At 43.9% G+C, this 27,603-nt stretch overlaps 1 protein-coding gene across 1 annotated transcript in view; it reads left to right on the plus strand.

The window, feature by feature from the left end:
- vwa5b1 (von Willebrand factor A domain containing 5B1) overlaps positions 1-27,603 on the plus strand; it is a 207,043-nt gene that overhangs the window by 175,850 nt on the left and 3,590 nt on the right. The window contains exons 19-20 of the mRNA XM_048614851.1: positions 20,140-20,214; positions 26,382-26,442. Of these exons, the coding sequence (XP_048470808.1) occupies positions 20,140-20,214; positions 26,382-26,442 (136 nt within the window). The remainder of the gene's footprint in view (positions 1-20,139; positions 20,215-26,381; positions 26,443-27,603) is intronic.

The raw sequence follows: 27,603 nt of genomic DNA on the forward strand, positions 1-27,603 counted from the left end.
AACCAGCGGAGAGATTCTCCATTGATTCCAATTAACTCCAGTTTTGCCAGGGACTCCTTGATGCCACATTCGGTCAAATGCTACTTTAATGTCAAACGCTGCCATTCTTACCTCACCTCTGTAATTTATTATTTTTGTGACTACTTGGACCAAGGCTGAATGATGTCAGGAGCCAAATGGCCCTGGCAGAACCCAAGCAGAATGTCCATGAGCAGGTTATTGCTGAGCAAGTGCTGCATAATATTACTGTCGATGACCCCTCTAATCACTTCACTGTGTAGTTGAAGAATATAATCAATCTGAAAGACAAAGAAAGACTTGCATATATATAGTGTTTTTCACAACCACAGGCTGTATCAAATGATTTACAGGTAAAAGAAATCAGAAACAGAAACAGAAATTGCTGGAAAAACTCAGCAGGTCTGGCAGCATCTGTGGAGAGAAAAGCAACTTAATGTTTTGAGTCTAGTGATTTGTCCTGTTCTAAAGAAGGGTCACTGTTTCTCTCTCCACAGATACTGCCAGACCTGCTGAATTTCTCCAGCACTTTCTGTTTTTGTTTCTAGTTTTCAGCTAATGTCAGTTATGTTTACCTGGACATTGTATAAAACCTGGCAACCAAGTCTTTCACAGCAAGATCCCACATAATTCAATGTGCTGACAAACAGATAATATTTATTTTTCAAACAACATCAATAAACGAGAAAACTTCTCTGCTCTTGTCAAAAAATGCCATGTGATTTTTTTTATCTCCATGTGAATGTAGTTGAGGCCTTGGGTTAGTATTTTGTGCAAAGGTGGATTTTTGCATAAGAATGTCTTCTTGTATTTGTTCCAGTTATTAATTGTGAACTGGAAAGTTCATTGATACGGAAATCGGTGCAAATGCTTTCTGTGAAAGGATTTCATTTCAGAGTTCCAATATTTGGTTGCATTTGTTTATCCTCTGTCAGGGTACAGTCTCGAAATTGTCATCCTAAATATATCAGACATAGATTCAGTGCATAATGAGAGTTGTAAAAATGGCACATCAGCAAGCAATTTATTTTTTTTCCCTTGAGCTCCGTTCCAATAAAAACTGTAAATTCTAGTTTGCATTTTACACATTGATGTTATTTTCCTGAGAGAAATTGGAATCTTTTATATCAGAAAGTCTTTCCATACGTAAGCATTCTGTTGCTGTGAGACTGATTTTATCGCAAACCTAGATTGATTGTAGAATTTAAACCATGTACTGATGATTTTCTGACACTAGATGGTGTTTGCTAACTGTTTCATGATTCTTTACAATTCTGGCATTGGCTCTGAATTCAGCTCTATCTGTAAAGTCAAGCAAGTTGTTGGTAAGACATCCTGAATTGTGTTATAAACACACAAGTAGCTGGATAATTAAGCTTATTGGAAGCATTTCGAAAGTTGACAGTACCCAAGTTTGGGAAACACACTAAAATGCCAAAATACTCCAGGGATGATTTTAATTTAATCCAGTTGACAAGTTGGTGAAGGAACAATTAAGCCCTATGTGTAGAAGATACATGAGGACAAAAGGCCTTCAGTGTTGTCCTGAGGGAGCATTACCCCATAGGAAGGAATCTTCTGAGGGAGCATTGCATTGCTAGGAGTCAGCGCTGAGGGAGCGCCGCACTGTCGGAGGGTCAGCGCTGAGGGAGTGCCGCACTGTTGGAGGGTCAGCGCTGAGGGAGCGCCGCACTGTCGGAGGGTCACCGCTGAGGGAGCGCCGCATTGTCGGAGGGTCAGCATTGAGGGAGCGCCACACTGTCGGAGGGTCAGTACTGTGAGACAGCAGTGCTAACCACTAAATATCATGGGCAAATAGATTAAGGGGACTCATTGCCAAAAAGCTTTGGGGAGTGAGGCAGAGGTGTTTGTGAAGGTGGGAACATGAAAGGTGATGGGGGAAACTCTAGGAGGGTAAGTCATGGGGGCTGGGTTATTGGCAGTGACCATCTCCTGGCCTCCGCAAGAGAACAGATGGGGCAACTTCAATGTATAATGTCAGGATTCAGAAGGAAGGGAGGGCAGATGGAGGCAAAGTTCAATGTGGAATGTCTCCACGAGGGGGGATGGGTGGAAATGGGCTGTTGAGATAATGCAAGGTAAAAGGAGACATGAAGGCTCAGGGTGGATGGTGGTGGGGTGTACTTAGTGATCAGGCAAGGCCCATTGGCTGTTCACTGTGAGCTGCATTCCCTGCCATCAGTTGTCGCTCGCTTGACATAAAATGTTGCTGGAAAAGGGCTGGGAATCACCTGTTTGGCAAAAGTGTGGGATCCATGTCTCCTTTGGGGCGGCACGGTGGCTCAGTGGTTAGCACTGCTGTCTCACAGCGCCAGGTTTGATCCCACCCTCGGCTGACTCTCTGTGTGGAGTTTGCACATTCTCCCTGTGTCTGTGTGGGTTTCCTCCGGGTGCTCTGGTTTCTTCCCACAGTCCAAAGATGTGCAGGCTAGGTGGATTGGCCATACTAAATTGCCCCGTGTGTTCAGGGATGTGTAGATTAGGTGAGTTACAGGGAAAGGGTAGGGAGATGGGATGCTCTGAGAGTCAGTGTGGGCTGAAGGGCCTGTTTCCACACTGTAGGGAATCTATGATTCCTGGACACGAGTACATGGAGGAGCAAATACAGGAAGCATCTGTTTCTGAGCTCCAGCTACATATTCTGCAACCGTTTCTTTGTACAGAAACAATGCTTACAGAGTGAACTTGCTGAGGGGTCAAAGGCTGGTCGTGGATTGCACTAGGCCATTGTTGTAGCTAATCTAACATTGCCATCTCAGGGATGCAGACGTTAACAGCAGTAATTTAAAAAGAGGAAAATGCTGGTTAAAAACCTGCATCACTTGTGGAACTTCCAAGGATGATGTGGGATGGGGGAAACATTACTGCATTATGTAAATATGATAATGGGCTGGAATGAGAATGCGGTGGGAGGAGGAACAGTAGATGTGTGTCTGGGTTGGGAAAGGGGTCAGAATGCAGCAGGCACACTGTTTTTGATATGATGTGTTGGTCACTCAGTCAGACTGACACCTTCACCAAGTTGGTGCCCAGGCTTTGTCCAAGGTGATGGGCGCAGGAGATGGAAATGCTGAAGATGTGGTTCTACCACTTGGGCTGGTCAGGGGGTGGTGTCCCTCCAACCCAGCCCAGCCCAGATGGAGTGTGCTGCATCATCCCAGTGAGCCGTACTTGGCACAGTTGGAGCAGGAAACGAGGCCATGGGATGGAGGCTGAGGGGCAGGAGGAATGGCAGGGGAAGGGGCAAATGGGGAGAGGGGGAGGGAAGTAGGAGAGGGAGAGAGAGGACATTGGGGAGGAGCACTGCTACTTCAGGCACTGCCAGGCAGGAACTGACTGAGCCCCGGGGCCAGTTGCTGGGAGCTGGGCCCTGCAGGTCACTGTGGAATGTACAATAGTCATTGGGAAGGATGCTGACATGTGGGTCACATTGTGGGGGGGATATGCAGCCTGGATTGGTTTAGTTTGTGCTCATTTATACCGTCTGTAAATAAACACTCATGGTTGGAATTGTGTGATTGTCTGTTTGTGACATTCCCCGACTGGACAATGGCAAGACTTAAGTGACTACTAGCTACTGGGGAAAGTATATCGGGGTCTTAGAGAGGGTCTTCCCATGGGATATATCTAAAACCAGATAAACCACAACCTAATGGTTAAACAGTGATTAGGGCAAGAGAATGGGATTATATGTGCAAGGGAGAGTCAGCCATGCCAGCTTTATGCGAAGAGTTAATGTGGGTTTTGCGACCATTGTGAGAAGCAATGCCAGAATGTCAACGCTGTTCTAGGTGCACATTGGGCTTTTAAAGATGGTGGGCCACAAGGGGTGCTAGTCTTTCAGTGGATATCCGGTGAGTGGTGAGTTTCTCTAGGAATGGCGCATGGTAAAATGGGACTAGAATCAGACATGAAGAATGCAATATAGGTGGGATAGGTAGTTCATGAAGTGGGTTTGGTAAGATATGACAAGAAATAAATCTTGGCTTTGCGGTGGGAAACACCCAAAAAACTGAAAGCAACTCACACCCAGCTGAAAAGACGTAAACTTCAGCCTTCAGTCATTAAAAGGGAACTGCTGAGAAGCAACTGAGGAGGATTCTGGGAAGATTCGGCACAGTCACCAACAACTGCCCAGGAGCAAATAAAAGGGAGGCAAGTTTTAGCTGAGCTGCCATTTTTGGAGTGGCCATTTTGAGAGGGGTTGCTGTGTCGCGGAAGTGCTGCTGGAAGTTTACGTGTGGGCTTTGATGAGGTAAGATTCTGCTCCTTGTTTTACTGTAAAGGGTCAAAGATAGCAGTTAAGGCAGTGGTATGCTCCTCCTGCCAGATGTGGGAGATCGGGGAGCAGTCTAGTGTCCCTGATGACTATATCTGCAGCAAATGTGACCAGCTGCAGCTCCTCACATATCATTTGGTTCAATTGGTACAGCAGATACACATTGAAGAGCATACGGGGGCAGAGTGTGACAGACACTAGTTACAAGGAGGTGGTCACACTGCAGGTTCAGTCAGGTAGATAGGTGACTGCCTGGAGAGGCAGGCAGGTAGGGCAGGAGTCTACTATGGCTAATCCCCTCTCTGACAGGTACACTGTTTTGGATACTGTTGCAGGGGGAATAGCCTCTCATGGGAGTATAACAGCAGCAGCCAGGCCTGTGGTATCACAACTAGCTCTGCTGTAGAGCAGGGTCAAGCAAGATCCAAATGAGAGTTAGAAGTAGGGGACTCACTTGTCAGGGGAACAGACAGGCATTTCTGTGGCTGCGATTGAGATTCCAGGGTGGTGTGTTGCCTCACTGGCACCAACGTCGAGGATGTTCTGAGCAGTTGCATGAAATTCTTAAGGGGGAGGGTGAGCAGCCAGAGGTTGTTGTACACATTGGTACTAACGACATAGGTGTAAAAAGGGATGAGGTCCTGAAGAGTGATTATAGGGAGTTAGGCAGAAGGTTAAAGTGCAGGACCACAAGGGTAGTAATCTCTGGACTACTTCTGGTGCCATGTGTTAGCGAGAGTAGGAAGAGGAGGATCTGGTAGATGGATGCGTGGCTGGGGAACTGATGCATGGGGCAGGGATTCAGATTCTTGGATCATTGGGATTTCTTCTGGGGTCGAGGTGACCTGTACAAAACAGACAGGTTGCACCTGAACTGGAAGGGGACCAATATCCTGGCAGGAAGATTTGTTAGAGCCACTTGGGAAGTTTTAAACTAGTCTGGCAGGGGGGAGGGATCCAAAACAGTAGGGATACAAAAGAGAAGGTTAAGGACAGTACAGAGGCTAATGACAGCAAGTTAAATAGTAAATGCAAAAATAGAAATTACTGGAAAAACTCAGGTCTGACAGCATCTGTGGAGAAAAACCAGAGTTAATGTTTCAGGTCAAGTGACCCTTAGAATGGAAATAGTGAAGGCAATGTTGGTAATCCTAGTACCAGACAGACCAGGCAAGAGCATACCAGGTAGCAAGGGACGTCTGGGATATGCTGCATCTATTTCAATGCAAAAGGCCTGACAGGTAAGGCAAATGAACTCAGGGCATGGATAGGTACATGGGACTGGGATATTATAGCTATTACAGAAACATGGCTAAAGGGGTACAGGACTGGCAGCTCCATGTTCCAGAGCACAGATGCTATAGGAAGGATAGAAGGGGAGGCAAGAGAGGAGGGGGAGTTGTGTTTTTGGTTAGGAAGAACATCACACCAATACTGAGAGAGGACATTCTTGAGAGTTTGTCCACTGAGTCTATATGGGTAGAACTGAGAAATAAATGGAGGGGCATCACTTTGATAGCATTGTACTATGGAGCTCCCTCTCAATAGTTAGCTGGAAATTGAGGAACAGATATGTAGGGAAATTGCAGATAGCTGCAAGAATATTAGGGTTGCAGTAGTAGAGGATTTTAACTTTCCTAACATCAACTGGGACTGCCACAGTGTTAAGGACTTGGATGGAGAGAGATTTACATGTATTCAGGAAGAATTTCTCATGCAATATATAGATAGCCTTATTAGAGAAGGGGCAAAACTTGATCTCCTCTTGGGAAATAAACCATGGAAGTGATAAAAGTGTTAGTTGGGGAGCACTTTGGGACCAGTGACCATAATTCCATTATTTTTAAAACACCTGTGGAAAACTATAGCTCTGGTCCACAAGTTCAAGTTCTAAATTGGGACAAAGCCAATTTTGATGGTCTTAGGCAGGAGCTTTCAACAGTTGATGGGGGGATGGTGTGGTGTGGGGTTGGGGGTGCTGATTAAGCAAAGGGATGTCTGGTATGTGGGAGGCTTTCAACAGTCAGTTAGAGGGTTCAGCGCCAGCATGTTCCTGTCAGAGTGAAGGACAAGGATGGCACAAGTAGAGAACCCTGGATGACTTGTTATTGAGGCCCTGGTCAAGAAAAAGGAGGAGGCATGTATAGGCAGCCTGGATCAAGTGAATTCCTTGAGGAGTGCAGAGTGTGTCAGAGCACACTTAAGAGAGAAATCAGGAGGGCCAAAAGGGAACATGAGAGACTTTGGCAGAAAAAGGAAAGGAGAATCCAAAGAGATTCTACAAGTACATGAAGGGCAAAATACAAAATAGGGAGAGAATAGGGCCTCTTAAAGGTCAACAAGGCTGTCTATATGAGTCACAAGTGATCATAGAATCCCTACAGTGTAGAAGCAGGCCATTCAGCCCATTAAGCCCATACTGACCTTCCAAAGAACAACTCACCTAGACCCACCCCTCCACCCCATCCCTGTCACCCTGTTTCCCAGGGCTAATCCACCTAGCCTGCACATCCCTGCACACCATGGGTAATTTAGCATGGCCAATCCACCTAATCTGCATATCTTTGCACTGTGGGAGGAAACCGACGGAGACATCGGAGAATGTGCAAACTTCATGCTGATAGGGTGCAAATCTTTAATATTGTCAGTTATTTTTTGCCTGCTGCTCTAGTACCTGGATATTCTGAGCTGCCAGCAGGTTTGATGGTTGGGACCATGTACAATCCAGCTAGCAGCCCACTGCCTCCCCATCTGCACCAGTTCACCACTGTATTGAGTGTGAGTCAGAGAGTCAGAATCATACAGCACGGAAACAAACTCTTTGGTCCAACTCGTCCAACTCGCCCATGCTGACCAGACATCCCAATCAGATCTAGTCCCTTTTGCCAACATTTTGCCCATATCCCACTCAACTGTTCCTATTCATATACCCATTCAGATACATTTTAAATATCATAATTGTACCCACCTCCATCACTTACTCTGGCAACTCCTTCTATACACACATCACCCTCTGTGTGAAAAAGTTGCATCTCAGGTCCCTTTTAAATCTTTCCCCTCTCAACTTAAACCTATGTCTTCTAGAGTCGGACTCTTCTACCCTGGGGAAAAGACCTTGTCTATTCACTCTATCTATGCCCCTCAATTTTATAAACCTCTATAAAGTCACCCCGCAGTATCTGACACTTCAGAGAAAAGGCCCAAGCTTATTCAGCCTCTCCCTAAAGCTAAAACCCTCCAAACCTGGCAACATCCTTGTAAATTATTTCTGAACCATTTCAAGTTTCACAACATCCTTCCTATAGCAGGGAGACCAGAACTGAATTCAGTATTCCAAAAGTAGCCTAACCAATGTCCTGTACAGCCACAATGTGACGTCCCAGCTCCTTCACTCAATGCACTGACCAAGAAAGGCAAGCATACCAAACAACATCTTCATAAATCTGTCTACCTGTGACTCCACTTTCAAGGAACCTGCACTCCAAGGTCTCTGTTCAGCAACACTACCAAGGATCTTACCATTAGCTATATAAATCATGTCCTGATTTGCCTTACCAAAATGCAGCGCATTTATTTAAATTAAACTCCATCTGGGCATTTCAAAATGCCACAGAACATGTTTGAGTACATTCAAATTTAGTAGTTTGAAAATCCAGTCATTTAGTGACACATGTTGAGATTGTTGTGGTTTCATGTAACTGCAGTTAGGCAAGATTCATTTCCCATTAGTCAGGTACAGTGTACAAGATTACATGTTCACCAAAAATACACAGGCTGTTTGTATAAGAGCTGGTTCTTCATTTGAGTGCAGCTCTGCTCCCGCTTTTGTATAACATCCAAGCAGTAAATCAATGCAGCAGTATTTAAACTTCAAGCCGAATGGACCAATCAATCTGCAATGAACCAATATCAGATTTCAAAAAGCAAACTGCATACAATTAATCTCAGCATTTAGGAGGAACTGCGGCACTGAGTCTGAGGCACCATTGCAGTAAATGCCTGTCATTTCACATTTTTATCTTTTCCAAGAAAAATGGAAAATAAAAATTGGATAAAGCAATGCTTAACTTGAAAGAGAGACATACAAACAATAAAGGGCATTTTACATTAATGTTAATGCTGCTGAAGGTACGTATTTTACCTGCTCCCACAGCCTTTGAAATTTCTGCACATACTAATAGAATTAATCTTTCATCATTCGCCTGTTGGGAGTTTGAAAAGTCTATGATTAATATGATCTTGTGGTTGTTGAGCAGTTTTATCATTGCATTTTTAACAATCTTTCCTAATTTGTTCCTGATCTGTTGGAGCCTGTCAAAATTTAAACAAAACTACATGAGAATAGAATGGGAAGTTTAAAGGGGATATGGAAAAAGGAGGAGAGCTTTTATGAGTAATGTGGGGTTTTTGTTATCTGCAATCTGAACAAACGGAATTGGGCTCTTGGTAGGAAATTGTCAAAGCAAGAGACAATCAAACATTTAATGAGCACCACAGGCAAAGCCAAACAACCCTCTCTCACCCAATGAAGAATCAGCACGTGAATATAGTAATTTTTTACAAATGCACAAACATGGCTATGTGTAACTACCTCACACAAAGCTATGTATTGAAAGAGATCAAACGTAACCTGACGGAGAATAAGAGAATGTTGTTTCAGACACCAGCGAGTATGCTGATCATTGTTTGATTATGGATCTCTTAAAGGTATTATCTCAAACACGGAGGGTTCTGTTTTACCGTACACTGGTGAATTGTCAATTTCGGGGAGGTTTATGATTGGTTTCTCTCTGTGAGTTCTCCTGAGTTATCCCAAACAATTCTCCACCGCTCACCTCATTGTGTATGCACCACCCACTGGCATCATCTTGTGTTCACCTGCGGCTGAAATATACACCATTGCTAGGACCTTCTGGGATTCCCACAGTTGGTGCCATCTTTAAAGCCCAGCTGTGCACCAGGTCAGAGCTGTCCTTTATGGTATACATGGTGGGAGACGAATGGAAAAGAAAAAACTTCTGAGGACACAGAGACCCATCATCGCAAATATAAGCTCACATTCATCAATGTATTACTGCTTCACATTAGCATCTGTCTGATCGAGTGTCATTGTAATTGCAGGCACAAGAATCAAACTACACAGTTATCCCACCCTGAGCATTGTACACCTTAGATTCCCATGGGGGAGAGTGCTGCTTTTCCACCATATGTTCAGTGAAGCCCAGCATCTTCTCATTGTGCAATGTAGGACCATCACGTTCTGGAAGTTTTCAAACATTGAACAATGAGAAGATAAGAAACAAACTAAACACCATGCTGTGTTTGCTTCTGGGAACAGACTGGAATTGTTTGGCTTTCAAGCAGCAGCACGTTTACAGTCAGTGAGTGATCACTGCACCCTGCTCAGCTTCACTGGAACTGAATGTTCATTAAGTTCCTGTCTGGCAAGTAATGGCTGATGTTGCTTTGCTCTTTCATTGCAGAAGGTGATGTTCCTCCTGCTCAATGTCCTCATCTTCCTCCTGAGAAGGCAGTTCCCACTCTCCCAGCTCTTCAGCCTCCACCACACTCCCTCTCTGCCTGCTCCAGTTGTGTAGACCACCATATGCTCAGATAATGCAGCACACTCTGTTTGGAGTCACCCCCTAACCCCCACCACTCCTGCAGCCTACCCACAAATCCAAGCATCAGAACCTCATCTTCATGAGGCTTACTGTCTGTTTCACAATGGTCCCAGGTGAAGAATGGGCTGTATTATATCTACAAGACCTCAGTCAGGAGGAGACATTGGCCATTGATACACAGGGTAGCCCTCATCTCTCAGTAACCATCCTAGTAAGGCATTCCACCTTGAAACAAATTAGGAACATGGAAGTTGTCATGGATATAGGCATCATGGCAGCTCCTAGAGTACCTGATGGAATCTTCTAAGGTATTGGCACCAATGACCACAAATCACTTGTTACATTGATAAAATGGAAGTATTTTCAGTTGATGAGGCCAGCTGCATTATGATATGGCTGACTGTGGCAAGATGCCCTTTCACATGATTGAAGACCAGTCCCTTTAGACTTGAAGACATGGCCATTTGCAGCACATGCAGTGTGTTTGCCTTATAAGCTGCTGGCACATGCTAATAGGCATTAAATTAACATAGTACAGCATTATACAGCGACATGTCAACTTCTTGACTGATCCCTGCTGACAACTAGGACAAGCTACCTGGCTTTGTGTCTGCACTCAAAGGCAAGGGAGGAAAGAAGGACTGTGAGCCTTTAAGTTCTGAATAAAGCAGCAAAATACAGAAAGACGAGGCAAGGCAGAGATGCTGTGATTATCCAAATAGGCACAAATGAGTGAATGCTAAGAGAGCAAGCAGGGACCCCTGGGGTGCACTCTGCGCCAAGATATGAACTGGGTACCTTGTCTCTGTGCGCAGTGTGTCCTGGCAGCAGCATTACAAAGCAAGGTGCCAGTGCAATCCCATTGCAGCATTGAGGCAGAGAACCATATTCTGAGTGAGTTGCAGATGTGCCATAAGGATCTGGTGAGGCTGGTGCATTGATTGATGTCAACTTCCAGAGAGCATGCCCTGAGATATTGTTGCCCAGTGCCCAGGATGGAGGGCTGGGAGAAGCAAGTAGTGAACTGGTGCCCGCTCAGACTCATGCGGAGAATTGTCACCATCTGGTTTCTTTCTGGCAGGTGGGGGAATAGGAAACTGCATCTCAATGAGGGCAGATAATGGGATAATAATGATATGGAACTGGATGCAGATTGGCTTCACACCACTTACGAGTCAGATTCTCAGCTCACTGTCCAAAACATGGTTGAAGAATCAAACTTCTTTACCTTAACTTCTGAATCTAATTTTACCAAACTCATCTTATTTGACCAACTAACTCCCCCATCGTACAGGAGCTCTGAAAGTTTAGCCCATAGTTGCACATCAATAGTTTGTTATTGTTGAGTCTTGGCTGGGTTTACAGCAGTTTCACAAAGTGGAAGATATGCTCCATTTTCTGTGTAATTCACAATTCACTGATTACAGCATTGAGAGAAGATCTGAGCCTTTCTATTCTACTGCATGGGAAATCTAGAACTGTGGAAAAAAACAACAATGAAAGGGCAAGGGAAGTAGATAATGTGGTAAAGAAGGCATATGGCATGCTTGCCTTTATCAGTCAGACCATTCAATATAAAAGTTGGCACGTTATGTTGCAACTGTATGAAACTTTAGTTAGGCCACATTTGAAATATTGTGTGCAGTTCTGGTAGTCACACTGTAAGAAAAATGTAGAGAGTTTGGAGATGGTGCAAAAGAGGTTTACCAGGATGCTGCCTGGACTGGAGAGTATTTGTTATTTAAAAAAAGGTTTATTTTCTTGTGTTTGGAAAATGATTGAAGTGATATTGATGATTCTGTTATCTGCAAAGTGGCAGACTCTCCTGATATAAATGTTCACTGTCCTCTTAACCCTGAACATCTCGCTTAAGGGACTCTTGTGATCAGCTTTTATATAGTTTGACAAAATATACAGAACAGTGGATTCTTGATGAAATATAATAATTTAAAATTGAGCAGATTATGATATTGATATAAAAATACTGCTGGGGAAAGAGCAGCACAGTGATTAGCTGCTAGGAGTAGTAATTGAGAAGCCTCTAATTCTCCAATTCAGGATTCAAATCCTCAAGTCAGTAAGTGGTGACCATGAAACTACTGGATTGCTATAAAAACCTATCTGATTCACTAATGCCCTTCTGGGAAGAAATCATTTTTAATTCATTCGTGGGATGTGGGTTTCGCTGGCTGGCCAGCATTTATTGCCAGTCTCTGGTTACCCTTAAGAAGGTGATGGTGAGATGCCACCTTAAACCACTGCAGTCTGAGCACTTTAGTCAGGCCCACAATGCCCTTAGAGAGAAATTCCAGGATTCTGACCCAGCAACAGTGAAGGAACAGCGATAATTTTCCAGGTCAGGGTGGTGAGTGGCCTGGAGGGGAACTTGGAGGTGGGGGTGTTCCTATATATCTGCTACCCTTGTCCTTCTAGATGGATGTGGTCTTGGGTTTGGAAGGTGCTATCTAAGGAATTTTGGTGAATTTCTGCAGTGCCCCTTGCAGATAGTACACACTGCTGCTACTGAGCATCTGTGACAGATAGAGTGGATGCTTGTGGATGTAGTACCATTCAAGCAGGTGTCAAGCTTCTTGAAAGTTGTTGGAGATGCACTAATCCAAGTAAACGGGGAGTATTCCATCACCCATCCTGACTTGTGCCTTGTAAATAGTGTATAGGCTCTGAGGAGTCCGGATGTGTGTTACTCACCACACTGCTTCTAGCGTCTGACCAGGTGTTATAGCTATTGTGTTTATGTTGTGAGTCCAGTTGAGTCTCTGGTCCACAGAAACCCCCAGGATGTTGATAGTGGGGAAGTCAATGATGATAACACTGCTGAATGTGCTGGTTATTGGCAAACATCCCTACTTCTGACCTTATGATGGAGGAAAAGTCATTGATGAAGGGCTAAGATGGTTGGGTCTAGGACACTACCCTGAGGAACCGCTGAGGACATGTTCTGGAGCTGGAGCTGAGATAACTGACCCCCAACAACCACGACCATCTTCCTATGTGTCAGGTATAATTCTAACACTAGAGAGTTTTCCCTGATTCCCATTGATTCCAGTTTCGTTAGGGGTCCTTGATGCCACACTTGGTCGAATACAGCCTTGATGTCAAGGGCTGTCACTCTCACCTCACCTCTGGAATTCAGCTCTTTTGTCCATGTTTGAACCAAGGCTGTAATGAGGTCAGGAGCTTGGAAGACCTTGGCTAAGACTGTAGCACGTTCTGGAGCACAAGTCTTCAGTACTATTGCCGGAAGGTTGTCAGGGCCCGTAGCCTTTGCAGTAGCCAGTGTCTCTAACCATTTGTTGATATCATGTGGAATGAAACAAATTGGCTGAAGACTGGTATCTGTAATGCTGGGGACCACTGGAGGAGGCCGAGATGGATCATCCACTCGGCACTTCTGGCTGAAGATCATTATGAATGCTTCGCTCTTATCTTTTGCACTGATGTGCTGGGCTCTTCCATCATTGAGGATGGGGATATTTGTGGAGCCTCCTCCTCCAGTGAATTGTTTAATTGTCCATCACCATTCACAACTGGGTGTGGCAGGGCTGCAGAGCATTGGTTGTGCAATTGCTTAGCTCCGTCTATCACTTGCTGCTTATGGTGTTTGGATTGTAAGTAGTCCTGTTTGGTGGCTTCACCAGGTTGATGCCTCATTTTCAAAGATGCCTGGTGCTGCTCCTGGCATGCCCTCCTGCACTCTCCAATGAACCCCTGGTTTGATGGTAATGGTTGAGTGGGGGATATGCCGGGCCATGAGGTTACAGAGTGTGCTGGAGTACAATTCTGCTGCTGTTGATGGCCCACAGCGCCTCATTGGATGCCCAGCCTTCAGTTGCTAGATTTGTGCGAAGTCTGTCCCATTTAGCACGGTGAAAGTGCCACACAACACGATGGAAGTTGTTCTCAATGTGAAGGTAGGACTTCATCTCCACAAGGACTGTGTGGCAGGCACCCTTATTAATACTGACATGGATAGATGCAACTGCAGCTGGCAGATTAGTAAGGATGAGGTCAAGTATGTTTTTCCCTCTTGTTGGTTCCCTCACCACCTGCCGTAGACCCAGTTTAGCAGCTGTGTCCTTTAGGACCCAACCAGCTCGATCAGCAGTACTACTGCTGAGACACTCTTGGTGGTGGACATTGAAATCCCCCACCCAGAGTACATTTTGCATTCTTGCCACCCTCAGTGCTGACTCAAAGTGTTGTTCAACATTGAGGAATATTGATTCATCAGCCCAGGCAGGATAGTACGTGGTAATCAGCAGGAGGTTTCCTTGCCCTTATTTAACCTGAAGTCATGAGACTTCATGGGGTCCAGAGTCAATGTTGAGGACTCCCAGAACAACACCCTCCAGACTGTATACCACAGTGCCGTCCCCTTTGCTGGGTCTGTCCTGCCAGTGGGACAGGAGATATCCAGGGATGGTGATGGTGGTGTCTGGGACATTGTTTGTAAGGTATGATTCTGTGAGTATGACTATGTCAGGTTGTTGCTTAACTAGTCTGTGAGACAGCTCTCCCAATTTTGGCACTCACCCCCAGCTGTTAGTGAGGAGGACTTTGCAGGGTCAACAGGGCTGTTTCTGCCATTGTCTTTTCCGGTGTCTAGGTCAATCCTGGGTGATCCGGCCAGTTTTATTTCTTTGAGACTTTTCCCCAATTTGAGAATATATATGAAACAGATTAATTATATATATACATCTGGGTGGGTCAATTAATGCATATAGCATGTGAAATGAATCATGAGGCAGCAAATCACAACATTTCTTTGTGGTATTTGGGACAATCACTTAACAAATTAACAATGGTCTGGCTCCAGCTGTCCAAAATGCATTAGTCTATTTTGATGAAAGACATTAGCTGTCAGCAGATTCTCTTCATTTACATATTAGGGCACTCAAGCTATCAAAAAGTGAGAGTGAGATCATCTTCTCGTGAAAGAAGTCACCATTGGTGGATTGCCCAAATGAAATCACTTAAAAATAGCTCGCAGATAGATTGCAGACATAACCTTCATGCTTTTTGATGTGTCTCCTTGGTGGAACATTAAATCACAGGTATCTGGAAGCAATGCTGCATTTTGCAGTAGCAGTATTAACACACTTTATTACCTGGTTGGGGAGTCTAACTTAAAATTATTTTAAGGGGTATGAGTTATGAATTAGGGGTGTGGCAATTGATCCAAGATGAAAAGAAATCATTTTACTCAGAGGGTTGTGAATGTGTGGAATTCTCTACTGCAGAGGGCTGTGGAACCTCAGTGTGGTTATGGTAGAGATGGATAGATTTCCGATTACCAGTGGCAGACACTATTGAGGAGGTAGGGTCAGTAAAAGGCTTTGAAATGTTTGATCAGCTTTGGTTGTATTAAATTGCAGGGCAGGCTCAATGGGCTGAATGGCCTACTCCTACCCAGAAAGTTTAAGCGATGCCCACTGTTCTTGAGATAAATTCACAGCACCTCTGATCAGTGACAGTGAGAACCTTCACAGTTTTTAGAATAAAATTAAGTATTAAAACTTCATAAATGAGCGCAGAAAAACAAATCTGAATTTTAATCAGATTCCTGCAAATCCAATGGCCAAGGTGATGAAACTCACAGAAACCTAATTTCAATAGAAACTTTTATCCATTTCTGCAGAGTGATAACTATATTATGTATGATGAGGTTATTCACAATTTATGTTCTTTCTGCTTCTTCTGCTAGTATCACAGATCAATGGCTTTATCCTGCCAATGGGTAGCACCAGCTAGATGAGGCAAGTGATAAGGAAGAACTGTAGGAAAAGAAATAGTCAGCCATGGATGTCTAAGGAAATGAAGGAAAGTATCAGATTAAAAAAAAACATACAAAAAAGCAAAGATTAGTGGGAAACTAGTAGACTGGGAAATCTATAAAGGCCAACAGAAAGCCACAAAAAAAGTTATAAGGAAAAGTAAGATAGATTATGACAGCAAACTAGCTCAAAATATAAAAACAGGCAGCAAAAGTTTCTATGAATATGTAAATCGTAAAAGAGTGGCGAAGGTAAACATTGGTCCTTTAGAGGATGAGAAGGCCAATTTAATAACTGGGAATGAAGAAATAGCCGAGGTTATTTTGTGTCTGTCTTCACAGTGGAAGACACAAATATCATGCCGAAAACTGATGGCAAGAAGGTTATAGCAGGTGAGGACCTAGAAACTATCATTATCACTAAGGAGGCAGTGCTGGGCAAGCTAATGGGGCTAAAGGTAGACAAGTCTCCTGGCCCTGATGAAATGCATTCCAGGGTACTAAAAGAGGTGATGGGGAAATAGCAAATGCACTAGTAATTCACTGGACTCTGGGGTGGTTCCCGCAGATTGGAAAACAGCCAATGTGATGCCACTGTTTTAAAAAGGAAGTAGACAAAAAGCAGGTAACTATAGGCCAGTTAACTTAACTTCGGTAGTGGGGAAAATGCTTGAATCTATCATTAAGGAAGAAATAGCAAGACATCTGGATATAAATTCTCCCATTGGGAGCACCCAGCATGGGTTCATGAAGGGTAGGTCATGTTTAACTAATTTGGTGGAATTCTTTGAGGACATTACTTGCATGGTGGACAATGGGGAACCTGTGGATGTAGTGTATCTGGATTTCCAGAAGGCATTTGACAAGATGCCACACCAAAGGCTGCAACATAAGATAAAGTTGCACGGTCTTACAGGTAATGTTTTGGCATGGATAGAGGATTGGTTGACTAGTAGAAAGCAAAGAGTAGGGGTAAAAGAGTGTTTTTCTGGTTGGCGGTCAGTAGCTAGCGGTGTGCCTCAGGGATCAGTGTTGGGACCGCAATTGTTCACAATTTACGTAGATGAATCGGAGTTGGGAACTAAGTGTGGTGTGTCAAAATTTGCAGATGACACTAAGGTGAGTGGTAGAGCAAAATGTGCAGAAGACACTGAAAGTCTGCAGAGGGACATAGATAGTCTAAGTGAGTGGGCAAAGGTCTGGCAGATGGAGTACAATGTTGATAAGTGTGAGGTCATCCATTTTGGTAGGAATAACAGGAAAATGGACTATGTTTTAAATGGTAAAAAATTGCAGCACGCTGCTGTGCAGAGGGACTTGGGTGTCCTTGTGCATGAATCGCTAAAAATAGGATTGCAGGTGCAGCAGGTAATTAAAAAGGCAAATGGAATTTTGTCTGTCATTGCTCGAGGGATGGAGTTTAAAAACAGGGAGGCTATGCTGCAGCTGTATAGGGTCCTGGTGAGGCCACACTTGGAGTACTGTGTGCAGTTTTGGTCTCCTTACTTGAGAAGGGATATACCAGCACTGGAGGGGGTGCAGAGGAGATTCACTCGGTTGATTCCAGAGTTGAGAGGGTTGGATTATGAGGAGAGACCGAGTAGGCTGGGATTATACTCATTGGAATTCAGAAGAATGAGGGGAGATCTTATAGAAACATATAAGGTTATGAAGGGAATAGATAAGGTGGAGGCAGGGAAGTTGTTTCCACTAGCAGGTGAAACTAGGACTCGAGGGCATCACCTCAAAATAAAGGGAAGCAGATGTAGGACTGAGGTCAGGAGGAACTTCTTCACCCAAAGGGTTGTGAATCTGTGGAATTCCCTGCCCAGTGAAGCGGTTGAAGCTACCTCGCTGAATGTTTTTAAGGCAAGGCTAGATAAATTTTTGAACAGTAAAGGAATTAAGGGTTATGGTGAGCGGGCGGTAAGTGGAGCTGAGTCTCAAAAAGATCAGCCATGATCTTATTAAATGGCGGGGCAGGCTCGAGGGGCCGGATGGCCTACTCCTGCTCCTAGTTCTTATGTTCTTATGACAGACTGGGATCGTTGTCCTGATAATACTCAGGTTTAGAGTGACCCTGAGTGGAATCTGATAGGGGTCTGAGGGTTTTGCATATGGCAGGATTTGAAGCAGAGTCACACACAGTCTGGAGAGGTGAATCTCAATGTTGGCAGCTCATTGCTGCATCTTTCATCAGATTGTCAAGTGGTGAGGTAAATTTCCCACCAGGCAGCAGCAGGTTGACAATTAAGGTGGATTATACTTTGTTAAACTTCTTATTAAAACCACACTTCACCTCATTAATATGCAGCTTTCTATCATAACAAACAAGCTGACCAAGCTCGATGTTCAGAATTCTCGACAGGGCAGTCGGAGTGGGGACCTGGTAACTCCAGCTCCCCATTGGCTGTAAGGGACCTCCTGGTCACTCAACCCCAAACAGCATTTCAGGGCATTTCATAGTGGTTCACTGGTTAGCACAGCTGCCTCACTGCGCCATGGACCTGGGTTCAATTCCCCCCTCGGGCGACTGTCTGTGTGGAGTTTGCACATTCTCCCCGTGTCTGCATGGGTTTCCTTCGGGTGCTCTGCTTTCCTCCCACAGTCCAAAGGTGTGCAGATTAGGGTGACTGGCCATGTTAAATTGCCCATAGTGATCAGGGATGTGTAGATTAGGTGGCTTATAGGGGAATGGGTCTGGGTGGGATGCTCTGAGGGTCGGCGTGGACTAGTCAGGCCGAAGGACCTGTTTCCACATTGTAGGGATTCTATGATGGACAGATCTATGATCCACAGGCACCAGCCTCACCCACCCCTCATCCACGGACACTGGCATCCGGCATTTGTCAAACCCCTCTGGATCCTCTGGACTCCTCTCTGATCCCCTTGCAGCTCCCTCAGAGAGTATAGAGCTGCATTGCAGGGTACAGCAGTAATAAGCTTTGAAAAGCTGTAGCAGGGACTGGGTCCCAGCTCACAGCCTGCACTGGGCTCTTTAGTACAGACACACTGACAGGCTGTAGTTCAGTCAGGATCAGTCCAGGCGAGACAGCTTGCTGTCCAGCACACACTGAGACATCAGTTTAACCCCCACAGCACGTTCCAGCTGCCTGTGTGGCAAACACACTGCACGGTTATTCAAATAAATGGCCTTGTGGGAATGTGGTAGGGGCTAAACCTTATTCCAGTAAAGGCGGAGGTGCTGTCAGTCAGGGGCCCAGGTACTGTCAGTCACCGGGCACAGTTGGCACACAGTCCAGGACTCGTTTACGGTCAGTCATTCACTCGAACTGGTCATATTCAGGGATGTGTCCAATTACAGACTGGGCAATAGATAGCAGTCAGTCCTATCAGCCAGAGTAGCAGTCAGGGAGAATTGTGTATCTGTTAGTTGGGGAGATGCAGACATAGTGGCTAAGGGTCTGCTCAGTTATGTCCAGGAGCTGTTCATCAAAGTAGATCCCAGACCTGGGGCAAGTGCAGTCCTAACTGTGTGCCCATTCACTGACAATGAAGGATCGATGATGCATTTCTAAGTTAGGACAGTGAGTGGCTTGGAAGGGAACTTGCAGGTGATGGTGTTCCCCTGCATCTGCTGCCCTTGAGCTTCTAGATGGTAATGATCATGGGTTTGGAAGATATTATTAAAAGGAGCCTTGGTGAATTTCTGCAGTACATCTTGCCATTGGTACACACTGCTGCTACTGAGCATCAGTGGTGGATGGAGTGGATGTTTCTGGATGTGGTGCCAATTAAGCGGGCTGCTTTGTCTTGGATGGTGTCTACCTTGAGTGTTGTTATAGCTGCACTCATCCAGGCAAGTGGGGAGTATTCCATTACACTCCTGACTCATGCCTTGTAGATGGTGGACAGGTTTTGGGGAGATAGGAGGTGAGTCACCAAATTCCTAGTGTCTGGTGTGCTGTTATAGCCACTCCATTTGTGTGGCTAGTCCAGTTCAGTTTCCATTCAATGGTAACCCCCAGGATGTTGATAGTGGAGGATTAGTGATGATAATGACAAGGAGTAATGGTTAGATTCACTCCAGTTGGAAGTGGTCATTGCCTGGCACTTGCTTGGCACAAATGCTTGTTGGAACTTGTCAGCCCAGGCCTAGGCATTGTCCAGGTCTTTTTGGAATTGGGAATGGACTGTGTCAATATCTAACGATTCGTGAACGAGGCTGAACATCGTGAAATCATCAGCAAACATCCCAAGGATACTACCCTGAGAGACGTCCTGGAGCTGAAATGATTGACCTCCAACAACCAAAACTCCTCACTTTTGCAAGATCACTCTGAATTGGCTACACCCACTGAATCATTGCCAAGCCCACATATTTATTCTGACTAAAGATTCTGAACATTTTAACCTATAAAACTGTTTTGTATGTTTTTCAGCAATGGACAACAATAGTCAATCACCTTGCAGTAGCTCGCCCTCTTCAGGATGGGAGAGATATAGCTTCACCGATGGTAAGGATGAGAAATCTCTTGAATGAATACTTGCTGACCTAGTACTTTCGTCTTTCAAGTCCTGCATTTGTTAGCCGTCTCTAATCGCCCTTGAACTAAATGGCTTCCTCCGTCATTGAAGGGGCAGTTAAAAGTCAACTATATTGCCGTGGATCTGGAATTAGCGAGGCCTAATGGGTTTTTGATGGCAGTTGTTGGTCACCATAACTGAGACTACCTTTATGTTTATACTACAGATTTATTGATTAAATTCAAATTGCAGCAGCTGGCATGGTGGGAATTGAACCCATGTCCCCAGAGCTTTAACAAAAACAAATTGCTGGAAAATCTCAGTAAGTCTGGCAGCATCTGTGGAGAGAAATCAGAGTTAATGTTTCGTGTCCATTCACCCTTGGAGAAGAAGATTGATATTTTCCAGCAATTTCTGTGTTTGTTTCAGATTTCCAGCATCCGCAGTTCTTTTGGTTTTATCCCCGAGAGCATTAGCCTGAGTCATTGATTGACTAGTCCAGTGACAGTACCAATATGTTCCCATCTCCCATGAATCAGATGGTGTTTAACTTGAAGTGGGGCCTCCAGGCAGTGACATTTCCATGTGACTTCTATAGAGGTCAAGGGTTTGGATAACAAGGAGCATTGTCTCCCACATGCTGCTTCCGCTCTTTAGCAGACATGTAATTTTGCGCTTCTGTTTCACCAGGTTGATACCTCATGTTCAGGCATACCTGGTATTGCTCCTGGCATGGCGTCCATCCCCTGGCTTGATGGTAATGGTTGAGTGGGGGATATACCGAGCCATGAGATTACAGATTGTGTGGGAGTACAATTCTGCTGCTGTTGATGGCCCACAGCGCCTCATAGATGCCCAGTCTTGAGTTGCTAGATCTCTTTGAATCAGAATTAAAATCAAAATGCTAAAGGTAATCATGACCTTCCCTCAGAACTCTTGAATCAATCCCTTTCGATCAGAGATAATGCTAAAAATCACAGTGGAGAGTCTCTTTAGTGGGAGAAAGGGACCTTGTCTCCATTAGGATTGTATTATGCTTACTCTGCTGACACTGTCAAGGTCAGATATGTCAGTGACAGGCAGATTGGCGAGGTCAAGGTCGAGGTCAAGTAGATTTTGCCCATAGTTGTTTATCTCACAACCTGCTGCAGGTTTGTTGGGTGGAAGGAATCAGCCAACTGTTTGAGGTAGCTCAGATAGTTAGCTATGGTTTTCCACACAACATGTTTACTGTTTTTCCAGTTCAGAAACCCAGCTATTTACTGCAAGAATAAAGCCACAATGTTCACGTTTAAATCAAAATAATTTGGCTGCAGCAAAATCAAAGGCTATGAGTCCTAACAATTACAATCTGTCTTAAATAATCAATTATGTTAAAGATATTAAAAGTGCAAGGTGAACAAAAGTACTCAGTTATTTACAATCTAAACTGAACTCTTTAAAACACACTCCCCCAAACACAAATTAGACTTACACCCTCAAGGCATATGTTTATTAAAAACTGAAAGACTAACTGCTTGATCTGCATGATGTTTCAAAAATTTGAGTAAAGATTGCTGTTATCTGGGCTTTTCACTTTGCTCTGGCACAGGTGTCTGTTTAAATCTCTTCTAATAGTTCTACAGTAGCAGACTCACCATCAATGCAGCGGGCATCAATTTATCAGTGTCACCACCTTGGATCAGAACACTCCTGGTTCTAATATCCATCAACTCTTTTAAGTTCATTAACCCTTTTAGCCAACACATTAAATTTCAACTGTTCTCTATTTGAGAGAGAGATTTTCTCTTTTATCACCGCAAGTTCTAATACCTAAAGATTAAGATATTTGAACCAGGAACTCGATGACCTGATATTTAAGCTCTTTACCACTTTTCCAGGATGTTTAACTCCATGGGAAGTTTGGTCATATGATCATTTAGTGGATTGTTTTTTCCCCAGAAATCAAACACAAGATAGGAGCAAAAACAGGTCATTCAGCCCTTCAAGCATGCTCTGCTATTCAATAAGATCATGGCTGATCTGCTTTTATTTCAAATTTCACATTCCCATCCATCCCCAATAACCTTTGATTCACTACATAACAAGAATCTATCCCTACCTTAAAAATGTTCAATACCACCCCCGACTGAGGCAATGTTCCAAGGTTGTACCTGCCTTTGGGAGAGAGATTTCCCTCATCTCTGTCCTAAAAGGCCAATCACTAAATTTGCAATTGTGCCCTCTAATTCTGGACTGGCCCCAAGAAGAAACATCTTTTTCATGTCCACCATGTCGTACAAGATGCTGGAGAAACCTAGTTCTTAGAGGGACCATCACTCCTGGATAAGTATAGTTCTTCTTTTTCAAAAGCATATGTGCCATCACAATAATATATTGTGATCTCCATCAGATCATTATGAAGCTTCACTGTATCATAGAATTATTACCATACTGTCATTATTGGCCCTTCTGCCCATTGTGTTTATCCTGGCCCATTGTCAGGTGGCATGGCTGGGATATTAAATGAATACCTTGCACCTGTCTTTACAAAAGAGGAGGATGCTGCCCTGCCTGTGTCACTGGAAGGGATAAACATTCATAAGGAAGAGGTCTTGGAGAGCTGTTTTAAAAAAAAACAAACATTTTCAGGATCAATATTACCAGGTCTGCTGAGGGAATATGAAAGGTTAAGGGCTAAATTAAAAAGCATAACCAAAAAAAGTAATAATCTCCAGATTACTAGTTGAGCCATGAACAAATTGGTACAGGGTTAACAAGATTAAAAATATAAATACATAGCTCAAAGATTGGTTTGGAAGAAATGGGTTTGAATTCATGGGACATTGGCACCAGTACTGGAGAAGTAGGGAGCTGGTCCAATGGGATGGATTCCACCTGAATCACGGTAGGACCAGAGTCCTAGCAAATCACATAACGAGGCATGTGGATAGGGCTTTCAACTAAAGAGGGGGTTCAATTGCATGAAAAATTATGGAAAAGCTTAGAGGAGAGAGCTCAGCAGCAGTTATTAAAGTTTCCAGCCAAGTAATTAGACAGAGACTATTGGAAAGAACAGGAATCTAACTTCAGGCACAGCAGATAAGGGAACAACTATGAGAAGAGGTTGGTCAACACAGGACTGAGGATGTTATAATTAATTGCACACAGTATACAAAACAAGGTAAATGAGCTTGTTGCAGATTGAAATTGGCAGGTAATGATGCTATGGGTATCGCAGAGACGTGGTTGCAAGGGGATCAGGGCTGGGAATTAAATGTCCAAACATACAAGTCCTTTTGAAAGCACAGAGCTGGGCAGAGGAGGCGGGGCTGCCTTGTAAGTAAGAAATGAAATTAAATCATTAGAACAATTATAGAGTTGGAAGGCATAGAATCTGTGCGGGTAGAGCTGAGGAACCTCAAAGGAAAAAAAGACCCTGATGGGAGTAGTGTACATGCCTCCTAGCAGTAGTCAGGATGTGGGGAAGAAAATGAGTCAGGAAATGGAAAAGGCAGGACCATAGCGATTATTAAGGGTGAGATTGTGAAGTACTTGGACGTGCATGGTAAAATAGGGCTGAGTCAGCGCGGTTTCATCAAGGGGAGGTCCTGACTAAAAAAATCTGTTAGAATTCTTTAAGGAAAAAATGAGCAATTTAGACAAGAGAGAACCAGAGGATTTGATCTATTTGGATTTCTAGAAGCCTTTGACAAGGCGCTGCACAGGACGCTGCTAAATACGAAAAGAGCCCACTGTGTTTGGGGTAAGTTACTAGAATGGAAAAGGATTGGCAGACGTGCAGAAGGCAGAGAATGGGGATAAAGGGGGCTTTTTCAGGGTGGCAGCTGGTAACTAGTGGAGTCCTGAAGTGTTGGGACCACAACTGTTCATGTTATACATCTATGTGAAATATTGGACAAAATGATCATAACGAGAGTAAAAGTAGAGGAGTTGCAATCCTTGAAAGTTGATAAGTTGCCAGGGCTGGATGAAGAAAAGCTTTTTTATGCAGAGGTTGGTGGGTGCCTGGAGGTCACTGCTTGAGTTGGTGGTGGAGGCAGAGACCTCAAACTTTTTTTAAAATTACCTGGATCTTAAATGCTGTAAGTTGCAGGGCTATGGCCATCAGCAGGAAGTTGGGATTAGAAAGGGAACTGAGTTTCTCTTTAGGTCGGCATGGACAAGATAGGTCAAATGGCACTCTTCAGTGCTGTATTATTTCTTTGGTCCTATGGTTCTGTTAATGATCTGGATGAAGGAACTGAGGGCATTGTTGCTAAATTTGCAGATAGGTGGAGGGGCAGGTGATGTTGTGAGGAAGCGGAGAGGCTGCAGAAGGATTTGGGCAGGCTAAGAGAGTGGGCAAAGAAGTGGCAGATGGAATACAGTGTGGGAAAGTGTGAGGTTATGCACTTTGGGAGGAAGAATAAAGGCATGGACTATTTTCTAAATGGGAAAGGCTTCAGAAATCTGACACAAAGAGACTTGGGAGACCTAGTTCAGGATTGTCTTTAGGTTAACATACAGGTTCAGTTAGCAGTTAGAAAGCAAATGCAATGTTAACATTCATTTCAAGAGGGCTAGAGTACAAGAGCAGAGATGTACTGTTGAGACTGAATAAGGCTCTGGTCAGACTGCATTTGGAATAGTGTGAGCAGATTTGGGACCCGTATTTACAGAAGAATGTGTTGGCATTGGAGGGGGTCCAGAGAAGGTTTACAGGAATGATCCTGGAATGAAGGGCTTGGTATATGAGGCAAGATTGAGGTCTCTGGGTCTGTACTTGATGGAGTTTAGAAGGATGAGAGGGGTCTGATTAAAAGTTACAGAATACTGAGAGGCCTGGATAGAGTGGATGTGACGAAGATATTTCTACTAGTAGGAGAGATTAGGACCCAACAGCATGGCCTCAGTTTGAAGGGACAACCCTTTCGAACTGAGCTGAGGAGGAATATCTTCAGCCAGAGGGTGGTGAATCTGTGGAACACATTGTCACAGAGGGTTCTGAGGCCAAGTCTTTGAGTGTATTTAAAACAGAGATAGATAGGTTCCTGATGGTAAGGGGATCAAAGGTTATAGGGAGAAGGCAAGAGAATGAGGTTGAGAAACGATATCAGCCATGATCAAATGGTGGAGCAGACTCGATGGGCTGAATGGCCTAATTCTGTTCTTTATGTCTTATGGTCTGGCTTTCACTAGTCAGGGGGAGGAGGGAGCTGCTCCAATGGGATGGGCTTCTCCTGGGTCATGTTGGGAACAGAACCCAGTCAAATTGCATAACTAGGCCTGTAGATAAGGCTTTAAACTGAATTGTGTGTGTGTGTGTGTGTGTGTGTGTGTGTGTGTAGGGTGGGGCGGGGTCAGTGTCAGTTTCATAGAAACTAAAATCAAAGTTAACGGGGAAGGTAGGATTGTGTGTTATGATGGAGCTGATTGTTACCAAACAATAAAAGGGATAGGATGTGCGAACGTCATATTGCACCAAGGAACCATAAAATTGTCGGGAAATGTACTGGAATGCATTGCCTGGAAATGTGGTGGAGCCAGGTTTAATTGAGGCATTCAATCGGGCATTGGACAGATTTTTGGGTAGTAATGGTGTGCAAGGCTACAGGAAAAGGCAGGAGATTGGCACTGGGTAATGGAGTTGCCACAACTATGATAGGCTGAATGGCCTCCTTCTGCACCATAATAATTCTGTAATTGTGCTTATACTGGATCTCCAAATGGGTGGCTGATATTGGCATTCTCCCTGTAATCTTACACATTGTTCCTTTTCAAATAACCATTCAATTTTGTCTTGAATGCCTCACTGGAATCCTCAATCTAAGAAATCCTCAGAGTGTTTGCAAAATTCTCTACCCTCTCCTGAACAAAGCTGGAAGAAGAATGTCATCTTGCATATATGAATAGGAAGGGTTTAGAGAGATATGGGCCAAATGCTGGCAAATGGGACCAGATTTATTTCGGATATCTGATCAGCATGGTCAAGTTAGACCGAAGGCTCTGTTTCTATGCTGCATCTCTAAGACCCTATGGACAATGCTCTATAATGTACCTAAGGTTTACCAGTAAAATATCATACATATTCAGAATTATGGAAAAGAAACTTCATAACTTAAGAAATACTTCATCTTGAATTATATCTGATTTTATTATCTCTACATTTTTTTAGCATCACTGAGAAGCCCTTCAGTTTCATCTCAACGATCTGCAGAAAGCCTTTTTACTGCAAGGTACCCAAAGTGTGACAATCTTGCTCTTAATTCAAACTTATCATTTGTTTTCTTTCTTGTGTCTGTTTTGCATTTCATCAGGTGAAGACTGTTAGTGCAGGGAAATCAAATGCTTATATGTGTTTGACGCATCCAGTTCAGACAGCAAAGACTCAGTTACAAAGAAAACTTCATTATAAGAATGTGTCCAGCCCAAATCTCAGAAGGTGACTGCTGCTACCCCTTTTATCTCAGCTATCAGTGAGCTGTCAGGGCACTGATGATTCAAGCATGTGTGGAGACATCAAAACAGGGATTAACAATATGGTACCCCACATGAGATTGTACACTGTGAAAGATTACAAGTTTGTTTCTCCCCATTGATGCTGTCTGATCTGCTGGATAATTTCACCATGTTCTGTTTCTTAGGGATTTCAAACCAGATGGATGTATGAAATATGCCAAGGGGACTTACATTAAAATGACTCGACCTTTTGGGAATTAGTGGTTTATTTGTTTTAACAGACCTAAGAATGTGTTAAACAATGATCACTGGCACTTTGAACAAAATAATTTTCCTCCATCTAATTCTCAGGCTGAATGCTACATACATTGTTTTGTATATCCATTAGAAAAGAAGGCTATTTCTTTAAAGCACTAGTATTTTTGTTATGATTTGCATGACGGTTGCAAATGCAACGCTTATGAGAACAAAGTGAAGAGAGGACACGCTCAGAGTAAGACAGACAAAGTGGGAGAGGGTGGCAATGCTGCTGGATTTGTATTCCAGAGACTAAGGCTAAAGGTCTGGAGACATGGGTTCAAATCCCACCCCAGGAACTAGAGGAATTCCAATTCAATTGGGATGGTAATAGTGACTGAAAGTAACCCAGTTATCTTATTTCAGTTCACTGAACTCCTTTAAGGAAGGAAATCTGCCATCTTTACCTGCTCTGTGACTATATGTGATTCCAATTCTACACCAATGCAGTTAACTTTAAGCTATCCTTTGAATTGTCTGGGCAAACCACTCAATCAAGGGCAGCGAGGGCTAGGCAACAAATGCTGGTCTTGCCATTGACACTGACAATCCATGAACGCAAAATAAAAACAATAATTTTAATGCCACTTGACAAAGAGCAGGCTTACTATATTCAGTCAGGTTACTTACCACTGGCAGAT

This window comes from Rhincodon typus, chromosome 31 (genome assembly GCF_021869965.1).
Source record: "Rhincodon typus isolate 14 chromosome 31, sRhiTyp1.1, whole genome shotgun sequence".
Lineage (NCBI taxonomy): Eukaryota > Metazoa > Chordata > Chondrichthyes > Orectolobiformes > Rhincodontidae > Rhincodon > Rhincodon typus.